General features: G+C 35.6%; 2 protein-coding genes across 2 annotated transcripts in view; one reads left to right on the forward strand and one right to left on the reverse strand.

The window, feature by feature from the left end:
• The window catches only part of LOC115434561 (mini-chromosome maintenance complex-binding protein-like), a 12,894-nt gene extending 7,146 nt beyond the window's left edge, over positions 1-5,748 (reverse strand). Inside the window, exons 1-2 of the mRNA XM_030156599.1 lie at positions 5,573-5,748; positions 1-3 (exon numbers count right to left, since the gene is read on the reverse strand). The exon at positions 1-3 is cut by the window's left edge and continues 89 nt beyond it. Coding sequence (XP_030012459.1) covers positions 1-3; positions 5,573-5,630 — 61 coding nt within the window. The 5' untranslated portion in view covers positions 5,631-5,748. The remainder of the gene's footprint in view (positions 4-5,572) is intronic.
• A 2,841-nt stretch (positions 5,749-8,589) lies between these two features.
• LOC115434346 (SEC23-interacting protein-like) overlaps positions 8,590-18,779 on the forward strand; it is a 30,508-nt gene continuing 20,318 nt past the window's right edge. The window contains exons 1-7 of the mRNA XM_030156252.1: positions 8,590-8,783; positions 11,300-11,793; positions 12,820-13,036; positions 13,162-13,355; positions 17,275-17,364; positions 17,457-17,577; positions 18,394-18,483. Coding sequence (XP_030012112.1) covers positions 8,651-8,783; positions 11,300-11,793; positions 12,820-13,036; positions 13,162-13,355; positions 17,275-17,364; positions 17,457-17,577; positions 18,394-18,483 — 1,339 coding nt within the window. The 5' untranslated portion in view covers positions 8,590-8,650. The remainder of the gene's footprint in view (positions 8,784-11,299; positions 11,794-12,819; positions 13,037-13,161; positions 13,356-17,274; positions 17,365-17,456; positions 17,578-18,393; positions 18,484-18,779) is intronic.

Here is an 18,779-nt window from a genome sequence, read left to right on the forward strand (position 1 = left end):
AAGCTGGAGCGTCAGGGAAATACAGTCAGTGAGGACGTGTAGATGCAGAATTCACTTTATTACAGAATCATTCTTTGTACTACAAGTCATTTTTAGATTTGATTAGAGTAGATTAGATAGAAGTCGACAGAATTAGATAGAACATTATTGATCCCTTGGGCAGAGCTTCTGGGAAAATAAGGTTTCAGCAGCAGAACAAAACTGTACGTACAGATATAAGAAAAAGCAGAAGATAAAAGAGGAAAAAAAACAACAATAGCTGTAAAACTACTGGTTTTATAGCTATTGCTGATTTTTTTTTCCTGTAAAAAGAGGCAACTGCCCACTAGAAAGGAGTAATAAATAATAATAATGCTAGTTCTTAAAGGTTAACTGTGTATACTGTGTGTGTGAACTAATGTGGGATGTAGCCTTCATTTTACACTGTTTCTAATTTTATGAATGCTGGTACTTTACATCTTACCCAGGGACAACAGTTGAAAAAAAAAGCTTTTTTGCTAATACTGGCACATTTACAGAAATGTCATTAATGTGTACTGTCCCTGCTAAATAAACAAATAAATAAATAAAATAATCATCTACATCATCATCATAATAATCATAATGATAGTAAAGATAATAGTAACAGTTAATAATAATAATAATAATAATAATAATAATAATAATAGAAAAGTAATAAAAGTAATCATATTAATAGTAGGTGTAACAATACTAATATTAACAACAGTAACTAGAGCTGCAACCAATTAATCGATTAGGTGCTTGAAGTGAATGCAAAATTTCACGATTCGATTAATCGACTCGAATTGATGAAGGGAAATATTTGTTTGTAGTTTTCCTGAATTGAACTTCTCTGTGCGTCACAATAGCGTCTGTGTGAAACACAACAGTGGAACCAATGTTAACAGCAGAGAAATGCAGGAAACGAAGCTTTGATTCGGGGGAATTGTGGTTGAATGATTTTTTTGGATCACTTTGAGTCGATTAATCGGTTGCAGCTCTAACAGTAACAATGATTAAAATAATAATAGTGATAATAATGATTACCAAAAAGTAAGAAATATATGTATGTCATAACAATAAGCGATAAAAAAATTAAAGTAACAACAATAAAACACCTGCACAATAGAAACTACAGAGTCCCACTGATAGAACGCGAGCCATTCTGCTTCATTTCATCCCCATCATCCTCCAAGTTACACATTTTTCTGCTGTTTCCTGCCTTTAACTGGCTGGTACATCCTCGTCTGTTATTGATGCATCTACTGTGGACTGAACCTCCTCTCTGGCTTCGCGTTCACACCTTGTATTTACATCCGTCCTGAGACATTCTACCAGAGTCCAGCTGTAAGAGCGTCTGTTCCACCTGGTGTTCGGAAGTGTGTCCACATGTGACGCTTCTGATACATCTCATTTCCTGACTCGATATGCAAATGAACGAACTCTTCCACAGCCCAAAAACAAGCTGACATTTCAAGTATAACAGGGTCTATTCATTATGTGTCTTTGAAATGCACAGACTCAAAACTCACCTTTTCAGAATAGCCTACCCACCATAATTCTACTCTCCATTTTACATCTTTATTTCTATGTATAGTAAATATTCTTTTATCTGTTTATTTTTTTGTATTTTATGGATTGTCTGTTTTAATCTTGTTGTACAGTGTCCTTGGGTGTCTTGAAAGGCGCTTATAAATTAAAATTTATCATTATTATTATTATACAGACCCAAACATTCACTGTTGACCAAAACTATCTCCTGCTCTAAACTGTGTAATACCTGTTGATCCACTAATCCTATCAGTACATGTGAATAATTGGTGTAAAATAGTTATTCATCTTTTCATGGTCATCAGATATGACCTATTGGATGTTCAGAGGCTCCGTAGTTACCGTGGAAACACCGTTATCCTATACAACACTGATTCATCAGTAAAACCCATGGAGTTTGATCAATGACAGTGGATGGACACACTGGGTTTATGTTCAGTTAATGAGAGATTTTACTGAAAAAGTCACTTTTCCTTCAGTTTTTTTCCGTTTTGATATAATAACCTTTGAATTTACTCTTAATTTTTATGAACATCTACATGATCAGTGATTTAAACATAGGAAAATAGATGATTTTCGCCAGATAAAATGCTAAATACAGAGGATAATATTATAATAAATGGTGATAAATCACTTAGGAGAGGTTAAACGTAGAGAAAATCAGTTTGGGAACTGACACAAAAGTCACACTGGGTCCTTATGGGTTAAGCTAAAAAAAAATGAGCCTATTTGAGAAATGACAGGTGGAACTTTAATTTTTGACACTGATATTCACTTTTGCTGTAATAAAAGGAGTAATTCCACTTTATGCCGCTTTATTCATCTACATATCCACATCTCAGAGGCTATTTCGGTATTTTTTACTCTAATGCATTTGTCTGACAGTTTGGTACATTTTTAGATGACAGATTTCATCACAAATCTCCAAATGTGTTTATTTTGTGCGTTTGTGGAATAGGGATTTAATGTCATTTCATCTGATGATACAGTTCTACTCCTTCTAAAAAGTAAAATAACCTCTTAGATCACAGGTGTCAAACATGCGGCCCGGGGGTCAAAACCGGCCCACGGGATGAATTAGTGAAATACAAAAATTATACTTAAGATATTAACAATCAAGGACGTTCAAATCATTTTAGGTCGATTCAATCTAAAGTAGGTCAGACCAGTAAAACACTGTCAATATAAACTATAAATAAATAATGAAAACCACAAACTTTTTTCTTGGTTTTAGTGTATAAAAAGTTAAATTACACAAAAATGTTGACATTTACAGACTAGCCTTTTACAAAAAATGTGAAAAACCTGAACAAATATGAACGAAATGTCTTAAGAGAAGTAAGTGGAATTTTAACAATATTCTTCCTGTTACTAAATGTTTTGTTTATTTGTAGATCCACTGTGATCTGTAAGTTGTGATGCATATGTATAAATGATAAACTACTACTAATATTGTTAAAATTGCACTTATTTTTCTCAAGAATTTTCAGGTTCATATTTGTTCAGTTCATACATGTAAACATTTTCATTACAGAATTTTACTTTTTCCACTTCCAAAACATAGCAAACATTTTGGAGTTTACATTATTTATCAGTTCTTATCCTATTATTTATATTATTTTATTGGTCCGGCCCACTTTATTTCATATTAACCCTTTCATGCATGAATTATGAGAACCTTCGTCAAGATTTTTTCTCTAGAGTGTTTTTATTCCTCCTTAGGCATGAAAAAAACAATGTGATCGAGTTTTGGTTTTTTTTTCATGTTGTTACAAAAATGTCCAATTCAGCTACACCATACATTTAATTTTTGAGGCAAAGAAGCATGTATTTAAAACCCAAACAGGGTCAGATCACAGTAATGTCCCGTCAGAGAGCAAACTTTAATTGATTGCCATTCCAACATTTATTTCAGTATAAAGTAGCTCCGTGTTTTGGATAATCCCTATGGTCCAACTAAAGCAAAAAATGAATTTAAAAGTAAAAATGTGGGTCATTTAGCAACACTATCTGCCAAATTGTCTCTAAAATGTCCCATCAGAGAGATTTCGATACCGTGTTTTGACCCAATAGCAGAAAGCGATATGAAAAGAATGAAATTAAAACATTTTTAATGCCGCTAATGTGATGTTTTCTCACATTTTCACATATTCTAATACTAGTTATTACTCACTTCATGGAGGTAAAATGAAAAAAAAAAAAAAAATCATTTTTGTTTAAAAGAAAATGTTAATTACTGTATAACAATTAACAATTGATTTACACTAAAACATGTTAGTGCAGATCAGGTTTATCAAGAACTGTAAAGTTACAGTAATGGTATGAATTGCAGTGTGTGGGATGATGCATAACTGTCTACTGCAGGGATGTCAAACATGCGGCCCGGGGGCCAAATCCGGCCTGCAGGATGAATTTATGAAATGCAAAAATTACACTGAAAATATTAATCATTTTAGTTCAGGTTCCACATTCAGACCAATTCAATGTCAAGTGGGTCAGACTAGTAAAATACGATTATAATAACCTGTAAATAATGACAACTTGAACATCTTCTCTTTGTAAATGTCAACATTTTTATGTAATTTTACTGTATTTATACTAAAACAAACTATCATTTCTTATAAAAAAAAGAATGACCTGAACAAATATGAACCTGAAATGTCTTAAGTGCAATTTTACCAATATTCTGTCTGTTATTAAATGTTTTGTGTATTTGTAGATCCACCTCGATCTGTAAGTTATAATGTACATGCAGTGGCGCAGAAAGGGTCCCCTGGGGCCCCAAGCAAAATAAAATAAAATAAAATAAAATAAAATTTAAATAAATAAATAAATAAATGCATAGCACACAACCTGCATGCATTATCTCACTCTGACAGAGACAGACAGGTGAGGGAGGGGCAATTTGGACTCAGGGGGCCCCTTCAGAGAATTTGAGACAGCTAGTTTTTACTGCAACTTCTCACTGCCGCTTTGTAGTGAACTTATTCTTTAGACTGTTTGTGTCAAGTCTGTTGGTCCTTTGGGCCCCTGCTGGCTTAGGGGCCCCAAGCAGCTGCCTGCCTTGCCCAATGGCAAGCTGCACCACTGTGTACATGTGTAAATGATAAACTGAAACATAAAACTGTTAAAATTGCCGTTATTTTTCTCAAGAAATTTCAATTTGTTTCTGTTATTCACGTTGTTTTAAAAGATAGTTTGTAGATGTAAACATTTTTAGAATGTAATTTTTCTTTTTTCATGCTAAAACATAAAGAAAAGTTTGGAGTTGACATTGTCTGTATATTATTATGTTATTATTTTACTGGTTTGGCCCACTGCAGATCAAATTTGGCTAAATGTGGCCCCTGAACTAAAGAGTCTGACAGCCCTGGTCTACTGGATTAGTTGATATGGAACTAAAACAACAAAATCCATGAATATACAAGAGAACAGCTGTAGAAGAACTGTCCACTGTAGTGACCAGTATGTATGAAAGGGTTAAACTGCATGTGGCCCCTGGATTAAAATGAGTTTGACATCCTGGTCTTAGATGAAATATCCAATAGTTAGCATTAGTTCAGATGAGCTGCAGTAAAGTAAACATAAACTTATATACACAGATCACACTGACAGGAACTATTTTACTGCATAATAACTACCTTCTGCACCTCATACAGTTTGTTGATGATACTTTTAAGTACATAATCTTATAAATACAGAACTTTTAATGTGAGTAAAGTCTGTTCCTAATACTTTTCTTCCAGTATCTGAATACTTCCACTTCTGTCGTGCTGGAGTTTGCACTTTTACGCACAGATTCATCCGCAAAAACATGCCTGCGCTTCCTCTAAGTCAAAGTGAAAGTGTTCAGAGCAGATGTTTGTGCGTTTCAAACCCGTCCTCTGTTGTTATTTGTTCAATTTAAAGTCCTGTGGGGACGCATAAAGCCACATGTGATGGTGTTAGCATGTGGCTAATGCTAGGCTCTCTGATCAATGCTAGCTGTCAAAGAAGGACTGAAGTCCGGTTTGTCTCTCACCAAACATCTCCTCCACGAGCCCCAGAGGGTTGTTGATCCAGTCATGAGTGGAGGGCATCCTTCGCCGGTGACACGCGACTCAATCAAGTAAAATAAAGTCGGAGTTAAACCTCAGTGGAAACGCTAATTTGTTGACTTTCCTCTCAGTAAGGATGGCAAAAGTGAAGGGCGGGAAATTTGCGTCACCGGTTTAAGGCAGAGGTGCGTTTGTTTTGTTGAAAAGGAAGCGACCGGAAGAGACACGGTCCTAAGAACGTAGAGGACGAAACAGTACATTTCCGCCATCTAGGACTGAAAACTGTTCTAAAAAGTTTTACCCTAACCTAATTTTTATGCATCGACTCTTTGCTACAATAAAAAGTTAAATAGATAACGAGCAACAGCTACTGTTTGTTTAATATTACCTTCGAGTCCGCCATGTTGAATTAAAAAACTAACGTAGTCTATCTTGTTGCTTATATGCTCTTTGATGATGTCGATAATAACTTTTTCTCTCATGTTGAAAGGCTGATTTTTTTTTGGTCCTGGATGAAAGTTTAACCCATAAACACCCAGTGCTGCTTTTGTAGCAGTTCCCAAATTAATTTTTCTCAATTTTTAACCTTTCGTAAGTGATTTATCACCATTTACTCTGTGGTTATGCTCTGTATTTTGCATTTATCAGCAAGGGAGCAGGTTTGATTTTTTATTTTCTTTTTTAACTTTATTTATAGAACCTTTCAACATTTATGGAACTTTTCATTTCACAAGTATAACATTTAGAATTTCAAGCAATGTATTCATAATACAAAGATTGACACTGGAAATGATAAACAAACAGAACCCAAAGGAAAGGAAAAAAAAAAAAAAAGGCAATACAAACAAGACACGCATAAAGACAGTCAAGACAGTGCCTTCTGGTACAATTAAAGGAGGAAAGAAAATAAATAAATGAATAAATAAAACAGGTCAATTACAATATAAACACCTAAAATGTTTTTAAAGTTCCAGGCCAGGCAACATATTCACACAGTGTAAAAGAGGCTCCCATATTTTGTAAAATTTATTAATAGAGTTATTTAGGGTGCACTTAATTTTTTCTAACTTTATATTAATCATGATGTCTCTAATCCACTGATCGTGTGTTGGAAGTGATGAGTCCTTCCATTTGAAGAGAATGGTACGTCTAGCTGGTAAAGATGCAAAGGCCACAACTTTCTGTAGGTTAGCTGAAGGAACTGAGTCATCCGTGCATGAAATGAGACCAAAAATAGCAGGAAGGAGAGATGGCTGAATACGGCACCCATATGCCTTGGAAATGAAATCAAAAAAAGAGTTCCGGAAGGGGATAAGTTTGGAGCAGGACCATAGCATGTGGTCTGTTGTTGCTGTGGTCTGCTTGCATCTGTCACAGGTAGGGTTTATGTCAGGGAAAGGGAGGAGGTTTGAGTTTGACATTAGTGGGGACACAAAGGCATCACTCCTGAAAGTTGATGTTTTTTTGCATTTGCGATCATAATTTCACATCATGTAAAGTTGATCAAACAAGCAAACAATCATAGTCAGAAAAAACTCCAGCAACTGACATGTTTAGAATGCATCTCTGAATATCTATAGAGAATACAAGAATTTAATGTATTCTGCAAAGTTATTCTCATGACTAACATATGCATTATTACTGAACCTCACCTGTGAATTTCCAGCCTCTCCTCCTCTACCTCCTTCAGCCTCTCCAATCAAGAAGATTTTTTAGAGTAAAAAAGCTACAACTGTCAATTTCCTGGGTCTCAGGAGGATATTATCACCATGAAATGAGTAATAACTAACATTAGAGTATGATGAAATGTGAGAAAACAGTAGCAATTTAGCAATTGGCGGCATTAAAAATGTTTTTATTTCATAGTTTTCACACAGTATATCACTTTCTGATGATGATTTTTTAAATAAATGTTTCTTTGCTTCAGAACTTAAATGTATGGTGTCCAGCTGAGTGGACATTTTTGTAACTCCACGAAAAATAGGTTCATTTAAAAAAAAATTTAAAAAATCAATTGTATTGTTTTTTTCATGCCTAAAGAGGAGTAAAAACACTCAAGACAAAAATATTGACTAAAGTGCTCATAATTCATGCATGAAAGGGTTAAGGTAAAAAATAAGAATGTATAAAAAAATGCATGATGTTATATATCATAACAATAATTACATCCATCATTCAACCTATAGTTAGTAATAGAGTAACACAATTTTTTTCACTATTTTATCATATAGTCATTATTTATTATTTTTACTATGCGCCAGTTTTGTCAATTTTTAGTCAACAGTGTGAAGGCTAGGCTTCATATTTGTTATTTATTTATTAGTCTGAAGTTTATTTGTTGTGTACAGAAGCGTATTGCATTCACACACAAAAAAAAAAAAAATTGGCTCTGTTTTTCCGAATTAACAAGATAATTATCTCATAATTCTGAGAAAAAATAAAATTAAAAAAAATTGGCTCTGTTTTTCCGAGTCAACGAGATACTGTTTTCTGAAAAAATTAAAATTCGGCTCTGTTTTTACAAGATAATTATCTCGTTAATTTGGAAAAAAAAGAGCCAAATTTAATTTTTTTTAGTAAACAGCATCTCGTTAATTCGGAAAAACAGAGCCGAATTTTTTTTTTTTTTTTTTTTCAGAACGCAGTATCTCGTCAATTCAGAAAAATAGAGCCAATTTTTTTAAACTTATTTTTTCTCATAATTAAGAGATAATTATCTCGTTAATTCGGGAAAATAGAGCCCAATTTTATTTTTTGTGTGAAGTTGTATAAAATTTTTACTAAAAATTGATTCAGAGCCAAATTTCCAGGTGCAGTTACTCAATCTCAGCACTAGATGGCAGTAATCAAAACCTGTTCACAGTAATAGATGAACAGCCAGCCAGTGAGCGGCATGGTTTGTACAGATCTATAAACCATACGTCCGGCTCTTCAACACTCTATCTGGTTGATTGATGTTTTATAGATCAGTGAACCTATTGCAGGGGAACACGACGCTGTTTCAGAGCTGAAGCTGTGCTGCCTGCTGCTCCGGTAGTGGGTACGTGTAATTTCAGGGGAAAATGGCAGATAGAAAAAATAATAATGTTCCTAATACTAGTTCAAATTTGCTATTCAGCGCCGCTCCGGAGTTTAACTTCAGTCTGCCGTTCATGCCAGTGAGTCAGGCCACCGGGCCGGCTCTGCTGTCAGGAGGTAAGAGTGAGAAGCGGACGGAGGAAACGTCCAAACCTTAGCACTGACATTAGCATGCTAATGCTAACCGGTGGTTCCTGATGTCCTGTCAGCTGTTATTTAGCATTGAGTAACAGTTAAAACAACAAAGTTAACAGTGTGTCTGAGCTGTCCGAGGGTTTTAATCCTTTAATTAGTCTTTATTCTCTCTGTGTATTCAATTAACCCGATGTATTTAAGGATATAAAGCTGCGTAACAGTGGTGGAAGTAGTGTTCAGATCCGTTACTTAAGAGTATTAACAGTGTGAAAATACTCCAGTACATGTAAAAAGGCTGCATTCATTTAAAGCCCTACTTTGGGAATTGTGAAAAATGTATTTAAAAAAAAAAAAAAAAAAAAAAAAAACAAGAAGAAAAAAGAAAACGAAAGTACTTGTCATTATGGAGTATTGTGGTCCCTGTCAGTCTTTTACTTTTATATCTGAAGTTTTTAAATGCTTTTCTTGTTGCATCATGTGTGCATTACATTTTCCTGATGTATATGTTTGAGCTTGAGCTCATTTGAACAGTTTCATGAAGTGTTTGAACTAAAATCACACTGCTGCATCAGATGTAATAAGATCATCATGTGATTGTTGCTTTACTGTAGGAACCATGTTTGTCTAAAAGGTCATGTTTTCGTGAAAAAAAAAGCTTGTTTTCAGGTTTGTGACAACTGATTTTCAAATGAATATGAGAGGAGTTTAAGAGAAGGAGGAGACTTTTAAACATTATCTATAAAAGCTTACTTTAAACATTAATTATCACCACATTTCAAGATACATTGTTTTTGCTGGAGAGTAAAGGCAGACTGGAACATCGTAGAATATTGTGAAATTGTTCAATAGTTCTTGTCAGTTTTTTTGTTTTTTTTTAATTAATATTGCACATTTTCTCAACTCATTACATGTAAACTAAGATAAGTAGAGTTTTTTAATTTTTGTATTTTTGATAATTATGGCCTGCAGCTCAAAAAATATAAAAAGTGTATCTCAAAATATTAGAATTTTTCATTTCAGTTCATTCATTTTCAAACTGCTTAACCCTCAGGAGGCTCATAGGGTTGCACACTCTGGATGTCTCACCAGTTCAGAGATTTTTTTCAATTGAAGTTTGAGTAAAATCACTACTTATGCCACAGAATTACTATGCTTGTCTCAGTCTGGTTCAGTTCACGCTACCACAATTATAGAAGACATGGCTGAATAGACTGTTGTTGTGCAAAAGACGCTCATTGACATCCAGCACAAGGAGGATAAGTGGCAGAGAACCACTGCTGAAAGGACTGGTCGTGTTATATTTAAGAATATTCAGGGAAAGTTGACTGAAGGGAGACATGTGGTAGGAAAGGGGGACAAGCTACAGGGAGGACCACAGCCTGGAGGAGACAGTCAAGAAAAGCTGATTCAAGAACTTGGTGGAACTTCACAAAGAGTGGATTGAGGCTGAAGTCAGAGCATCCAGGGACACCATGTACAGACGAGTCTACATGGACTACAAGAGTCCAGACAGTCCTGAACCAGAGACAACATCAGAAGAGGCTTACCTGGACCAGGGCTCAATGAGCCAAAATCCTCTTTTCAGATCAAAGTAAATTTTATGTTTCATTTGGAAATGAAGGTCCCAGAATCTGGAGGACGAGGAGGGACTCACAGAATCCAAATCCAGTTTAAGTCTGCACTGTCAGGGATGATTTGGGGTGTGCTGTCTTCTGTTGGTGTTGATCTACTGGGTTTTATTATGTCCAAGGTCAATGCCATCGTCTAACAGGAGGTTTTATAGACTTCATGTCTCCGTCTGCTGACGAGCTTTATGGAGATGCTTGTTTTCTTTTCCAAGAGGATGTCTTCACCTGCACAGTGTCAACACTACTCAGAACTGGTTTTCTGTCTGTGATACAACTATACTGTAGTACTTGACCTGAACCTTAGAGAGAATGTATTTGGTATTATTTGTACAGATGAACTGAAGGCCCTTAACTGGACTTCCATAAGACCTCAGCAGATTCACAGACCTCCACCTTCACATCACAATGAGGCAGTGATTTGTGCAAAAGGAGCTCTATCAAGTGTTGAGTGCAGAAATGAACATACTCTCCAGGAGTTTGACATTTCTGCTTTATAAATCCTTTTTTGATTGATTGTTAATATTCTAATATTTGAGATACTTAAGTTTGGGTTTTCATGAGGTGAAAGCTGGAATCAAAATGAAAGCCATGAGTTTGATGAATTAAAAAATGTCTTTTCACTATATTCTATTTTTTTTTAGATGCATCTGTTTCACATTAAAAACTGACAGGAACCATTTTACTGCACAGTTAATATTTTTGAATTCTTTCTGTTTTATTTAAGGATGTGAATGAATGCTTTGAGGTACGATAGTCTTTTATATAGAATACTTCATCCACAGATAGTGTGGTTTGTAAATAATCCACAGTTGTAAATAAGTCAGTTCACTTGTCATATGTTAAACATTTTTCTATTTTCTCATCCATTAGAAGATTCTAATGATGTTGGAGAAGAAGACAGTTTCCTCGGCCAGACCTCAGGGAATGGACCGGCTGCTTCTACCTTTAACTACTTCTCGAGTCCGGTGACCAGCAGTGACCCGTTCGCATCCATCGGTCAGTCTCCATGTCCGCCACCGGCGCTGTCGGCAGCACCGCCATCGATGGGCCCGGTTTCTGTTCCCAGCAGCGTCAGCATGGCTCCGCCCCCCAGCGCACACATGCAGGCTCCAGCCTTTGGAGGGGCAGTTTACCAGAGCCCTATGGGACGCCAAACTCCTCCCCCCAACACGATGACTCCGCCTCCTCCTCAGATGCAGCCGCAGAGTCATAACCCGTATCGACACACCGCCACCAGCAGCAGAGCCAGTCCGTACATACCGGCTCCGGAAGTCCTGCCGCCGAACCATACACCTCCACAGATTCCGTACTCGTACAGCTCGCCACCGCAGGCGTTCCCGATGTCAGGACCAGCATTCACAAAGGTACCAGGTCATTTTTCCTGCCTCACATCAGTGTTATAAAGGTTTTAAGATTCATGGTTTGACAACAATCTAATCTACTCCTATTAGATACAATAAAAGTTAATGAAATGACTGTTAAGAAAATACCTTTTACTCCTGCTTTTTCTAATCTGGCTGCAGGATTTGGTGAAAAAGTTATATTGTGATTGTTGTGATTGCGATTTGAGTAATTGTATAATTTTCATCTTTGCAGGCCAACATTGCAGTAATGGGTTAGACATCTCAACAGAATTTGTCAGCAATTTAAATCGGGGTGTCAAACTCCATTTAGTTTAGGGGTTAAGAGTAGAGTCCAATTTGGTCTCCAGGGGGTCAGACCAGTAAAATAATAACACAATAACCTAAAAATAATGAGAACATCAAATTTTTCTCTTTGTTTTAGTGCAAAAAAAATAAAAAAAATAATGAAAATGTGTACATTTATACACTATCCTTTCAAAAAAATGCAATTAACTTGGAAAAACTTGAAATTTTTTAGGAAAAATAAGTGCAATTTTAACAATATTATATTTCAACTTATCATTTACACATGTGCATTACAACTTACAGATCACAGTGAATCTCTGGTGATATAAAACATTTAGTAACAGGCAGAATTTTGTAAAAATTTTGGAGTTTCAAGTTTGGAACTAAAATGCCCTTGACACTTTTGGCTGTTAATATCTTCAGTGTAACTTCTGCACTTTTTTCAATTTGTAAATGTATTCCATGGCCAAATTGGAACCTTTGCCACCCCTGATTTAGATTTTTTAATGACCTTGAGACTGATTAGTTAATTTAAAGAAAAGTAACACAGTGATGAGTTGCACTTTTATAAACATTACAAACAGTCAGAGCTGATGTATTTAACTTAATATTATGTGCAAAGAGCATAATGTACAACCATTTGTGTGTTTTTTTTCTATGGCAAAAAGATTATCAAAAACTACATTTCTGACATAAAACCATTTGTAGTCAAGTGTATGTTTTGTTCTCCTCCATCTCCAGCCTCCTCCTACACAGATGCAGACGCCTCCTCCTCCTCCTCCTTCATCTTCAACCGCCGGCGCCATCGTCCCCGCCGGTCCCATGATGCCCTTCAACTACAACATCTACGAAGCTGTTCAGCCTCACTGGTTTTACTGCAAACAGGTGGAGTCCAAGAGTGTCTGGCTTCCGTTCAGCATTATCGACTCCCTTCAGCTCGAGGAGACGTATAACTCAGGTATTTGGCTCCGAACATGAATAATTCATATGAAAAAATACTCAGGATTTTAACCTGAAGTCCATGATGTGACCTGTGGGGCAGAGGTGAAGTTTGTTACTGATCGACCGTTTTTGTTTTTCCAGTTCAACCCGACCCAGAGAATGTGATCGTGCGAACAGACGGTGGCCGTTACGACGTGCAGCTCTACGACCGCCAGAGGACTGCGGTGTTCTGGGAGGAGGAGCCAACCGAAGTCCGCCGCTGCACGTGGTTCTACAAAGGGGACAACGACAGTCGCTTTATTCCGTACTCTGAGGAATTCAGTGACAAGCTGGAGGTTTGTGTCCCTAGATTTAACCAGAAACACATCGAGTAGAATAGAATAGAGTAGAATAGAATAGAATAGCGTTTATTGTCATTGTGTTCAATGAAATTAGGAATACTACTCCAGTCAATGCAAATAATGTTAATAAAAACATTATACATACATCAGAAATTAAGAAAAGAGCAAATACAAAGTTACAAAAAACTATAAAGTTAAGAAAATATTAAACAAAATTTAACGAAAGTAAAATAAGAATAGAACTAAAAGTAGGATAAAATAAATATAGACATAAAATATGAATAGACACAATAATTACAATATTGACAGTGTGTATATTTATATAAGTCTAAAAAAAATTGTGCATTTGTATTTGAATAAATATTGCTTTGTTATTGTAAGAATAGAGGATTATTTCATGACTTATTGCACATAATTCACATTTTACATGCGTAACGTTTTACTGTAAGTCACAGGTTGAGCTTTAACCTACAGTTGATGATCAATAACTGTATTTACTCATTTAATTCATATGGATCCCTATTACTTGATAATTCAACAGCATAAAATGCATTTTATGGCAAATAAATCAATATTGCTATAAAAACCCAAGGCAGACAAAGTAAAAAAATACAATAAATCTTAAACACTACAGCAAATAACAGTGAAACTAATAATTGTCACTGAAGGAGCATTAATGTAGTTTGTGAATTAAAATGATCAATAGTTTACTGATAACCATGCAGTTATTACACATACACATATTAAAATGTGTCAGTAGTTATTTACACAATTCACTAGTTGGATGGAAAATTATTAAGTGTCCTTGGTTCATTTATTTTATACCGTACATGCATTAAGATGTGTTGATATATTATGTTTAAAAGGTGAGTGAATAAATTAAAACACTAGATTTTATTGCATTTCTATATATGTATTCAGGAAAAGGTGATTATTATCAGTAATCAAGGTGAAACTGGTTTTTGAGGTCAGTTTTGAGTGGAGCTGCGCTGTTTTGTTTTTTTTTTTTACCTCTTAGTCTCTTCTTTGAAACATATTTATTCAGTAATTTAACTACAGTGGAACACACGTTCTTTGTGAAATAAACTTCTCATTTTACACAAATCCTCCAAAAAAACCAGAGTATGATAGAAGTGATGAATGCATCAAACTAAGGCTTCATTGACTGAAACATCTCAGTCACATCCACACTTTGTTCTAGTGTTTGTGCCTGATTAAATGTCTAAACCATATCACATGAATGTCTGCTTTTAGTCAGTTAATTACAGTGTTGACGTGTGTTTTTATTATAAATACATGTTTGTGTGTGTCTTATGACTGGATGATTCATACTTGATTAACAGACGGATGATTATAGGATGCTCTGTGGTTAAGTACCACTTAAACGATGGTTCTATTTTTACTGACAAGTGTGCACTTCTTCATTTATCAAAGCCCCAGTCTCCTTCACATTCACTTGTAAATCATGTAGTGTCTGTTTTGTTTTGTTTTTTTTGAAATAGTTAAAATGCTACAGTAATGAGTCTTAAACACAGAAGTATGTAGTATTTTCAGATTAAAATGTCTAAAAATTACCTATATTATATGTTTTTTTATTCATTATGTCAATCGTGTCACCTGCTCATTGGATCAAATCCTCCATATTTAATCAAAAACTAATGATAACATTATTTGTAGCTTTCACCTGAATTAGAAAATGCAATGCAAATGCAGAAGTCTTATTCCACCTTTATCTTTTTTGTTTTTTCAAAAGGATTCAAAGGAGTTTTATGTCATACCATCACAAAGAAGAGAACGAAACTGGTGTATGACGACCCGTGTTTGCCATATCAATAAATAAATAACTAATAAATAAATGAATACATTAAAATCAACTAAAACTAAGGTTAATTTAAAATAAGTAAAATATACATCTAAAATTAAACTTTAAAATACCTACATAAAAATAATAACACATATTTACAACCTAACCTAGCCTATACACAGTAGACACTGAAGTACAGTGCAAACAGCAGAGTGAAGTGTAAAATGCACAGAGGCAGTGCAATAAGGTGCAGTTAGGTGCTGGTGTATCCGTCCCCCTGGGTGAGAGGCTACAGAGCAGTGCCTGAGTTCAACAGCCTCACCGCTGTTGGAAAGAAGCTGTTTTTTAGTCTGGTGGTCCTGCACTGGATACTCCGCAGCCTTCTTCCTGAGGGAAGAGGGACAAAAAGTGCGTTTGCAGGGTGGGTGGGATCTTTCATGATGCAGTTGGCCCTCTTTCTGCACCTGGAGATGTAAATGTCCGTGGTGGTGGGGAGGCTGCACCCGATGACCCTCTGTGCAGCCTTCACCACCCACCATCAGGGTTGAGATGATCATTTACATTTATTTCTCATCCTCTTTTCTTCAGATGCAACAAGAAAATACAGGAAGTATGTGCACAGCCTTGAAAGACACACAAAAAAACAAACTAAATGTGTTCTAAAGGTTAAAGTCAGTATTTATTATGACCTCTGATCCCATGATAAGAATCAGCACAAACAATTAAAAACTTCTGACATGTGTTGAATGAAACCTGGTATAAAACATCATAAAATTTATGAAATAAATCTCATAGTTTCTGAACAAAAGGGTTAAAGACATGTAAAGGTCAAAGGGAGGTCATATAAATATGAACACTTTGGTTTATAGAAGCTGTTTTTACCCTAAAACTGTAGTTTTTCCTGCAGGTCATACTTCATATATATCAGATTGGATCTAAATACACAGACTGAGAAATATACATGTGTAGACATTAGAATTTTACTAAACCAACAAACATAATAGTGCATGACTTTATTTCACATGATGTCCTGAATAAATGTGATGTGAATGAAGCTGTAAGTTATATTAGTGTAAAATACCCTCAGTGATCAGTTAAAGCAGGAGTGTCAAACTCATTTTAGTTTAGGAGCCACATACAGCCCAATATAATCTCAAGTAAAATACTAGCATAACAAGTGGTTCTAGTCTCAATAAACCCCGCCCCTCGCATGTATTGTAGCTTATTTTGGCATCGATCCAGCTGATGTCATCATGTCTATGTGTGTGCTGATGTCAGCATATCAATTACCTCTATATATGTGCCAAGTTTGAAGTAAATTGAAACAAAACTGATGTTTTTATAGACATTTGAAATCCCATTATAAGTAAATGGGAGAAAAAAAAGATTTTAAAATATTTCCTAAAAAATTGAAACTTTAACTTACTTTTCCCAAAATGTAATGAGATCTATTCTGGGTCATTGGCAATCTATAAACCAAATTTGGTATGAATTTAACCAATAGTTCTGCTGTTAGAGTGTTAAACATAGAAACCAAACCAAAAACAATACCCCTCCTTGCCACCCCTTCGGGGGGGCAGGGTAATAACGTATAAATGATGACAACTTCAAGTATTTCTTTTTGTTTGTAGTACAAAAAAGGAAAAATTACAGCATGAAAATGTTTACATTTACAAATTGTCCTTTAACCTCCTAAGACCCAGGACATGTCAGCAAAGTACAAGCTTTGTTTTTTTTTTTTTTTTTCAGATGCAGTTTTTTTTTTACATTTTTATGGAATGTCCTTTGTGGTGGACAGTTTTCTTTTCTCTTTTTTTTTGTATAAAGTTGTGACATTCTTGTCCACAAATGTGGACAGTTGGTCTTAGGAGGTTAATAATATTATGCCTCAGCTTGTTATTCACGTGTGCATTACAACTTACAGATCACATAAACTTCCTGTAACAGTTACAATAAAGTTCTATTCTGTTCTGTTCTATTCTATTTATTGTGGTTTTTAATAGCATTAATGTAAGATCACACACACTCTCTGTTTAGATGTACGAGTGAACAGGTGTTCTGTGCCTTTAAGATGTACATGTAAATCTGTCTCTGTGTGTTGAACTCCAGGCAGAATATAAGCGAGCTGTGTCCACAAACCAGTGGCATCGCAGACTGGAGTTCCCATCAGGAGAAACCATCGTCATGCACAACCCAAAGGTAAAGTCGTCTCTGTCTGTTTCGTTCTGAAGCGTCGTTGTCTCCTGAGGATGAACCCGTCTGATCCTGAATCTGTCCTGTTCCGTCTGTAGGTGATCGTCCAGTTCCAGCCCTCGTCCATCCCAGATGAGTGGGGCACCACTCAGGACGGACAGACCAGGCCCCGGGTCGTCAAAAGAGGGATTGATGATGACCACGATGAAGTGCCCGATGGTAGACGATGTTTTTAACCCTGATTCTAAAGCAGTAAAAGGCTCAGAGTCTGAGATTTACACAGATTTTATTACAACTGAAGAAGGTTTTTGGTACAAGCATAAACAAGGTCTATTGGTCACAACATAAGGCAAGGTTCTTTCTTTTTTTTTCTCTTTTCTTTCTTTTTTTTATTCTTTCTTTTTACTTTATATATTTCCTTTGTTTTCTTTCTGTCATTCTTTTTTCTTCTTTTTTTCATAAAGTTTTGTAAAGTTATTTCATTCAATTTGGCAGCCCTTTATAGATTACTTTAATATTAAATAAGTAGGCAGACCTCCCCCCTATTTTTTTGTATGCGTGTGTACATGTGAGTGCAGGTGTAGTGTTCTTGTTCTGACATCACACTTTTTTTTTATATTGTCATTGCTCTAATTTCAGTAAAAAGAGTTTAAAAAATCTTTTATATAATCCACCAAAGTTGTGACACCACTAGGAGTTATTTGCATGAATTATCAGGGCTTCATGTACTTCCACAGCTTAATAAAAGCCCTGAGGTTTTAGTGGTTTTATTTTTGTGGTTTTGGTTAAACTTTCTTTAACTTCAGGCGGTTTATCACGTCCATCTCAGGTCAGCCACTGGACTTGACCTGCGTGAATGTAAATAAAACTGTAGAAACGGGGGTGGTGTAAAACTTTTGTCAGATTACTTTTAGAAAAATAAGTTTCACTCATTTATCACATGATCTGAATGCAGAGCAGCTTCATTCCATTTTATAACAGAGTTCCATCTGTCTGTGTGTCAGTGGATTCTAATGTTCATTTCACTGTTTCCAGGTGAACTCCCTAAGGTGGATCATCTGGTGTTCATGGTTCATGGAATCGGTCCCGTCTGTGACCTGAGGTTCAGGAGTATGGTCGAGTGTGGTGAGTGTCCTCCAGTCAGTCCAGTTACAGGTGGATCGTCCATAAAAAGGATACTGAAATATTTTAATTTAGACAGTTGAATTCTTATGTTCAGTCACATATTAGTCAGTATTAGTTTGGATTCCTTTGTGTCACTAGATTTCTTTGTGTCACTGGTTAGTGGTAAAGTTCTTAGGATAGATCACATCTTGGTCAACATACTAAACTGACAGATTTATGATCACAGGACTTAAGTTTTACCTTAGACACACTTTTAAATACACATGACCACATACGATCATAAATAACAGGAGATA

This window comes from Sphaeramia orbicularis, chromosome 15 (genome assembly GCF_902148855.1).
Source record: "Sphaeramia orbicularis chromosome 15, fSphaOr1.1, whole genome shotgun sequence".
Taxonomy (NCBI): Eukaryota; Metazoa; Chordata; class Actinopteri; order Kurtiformes; family Apogonidae; genus Sphaeramia; species Sphaeramia orbicularis.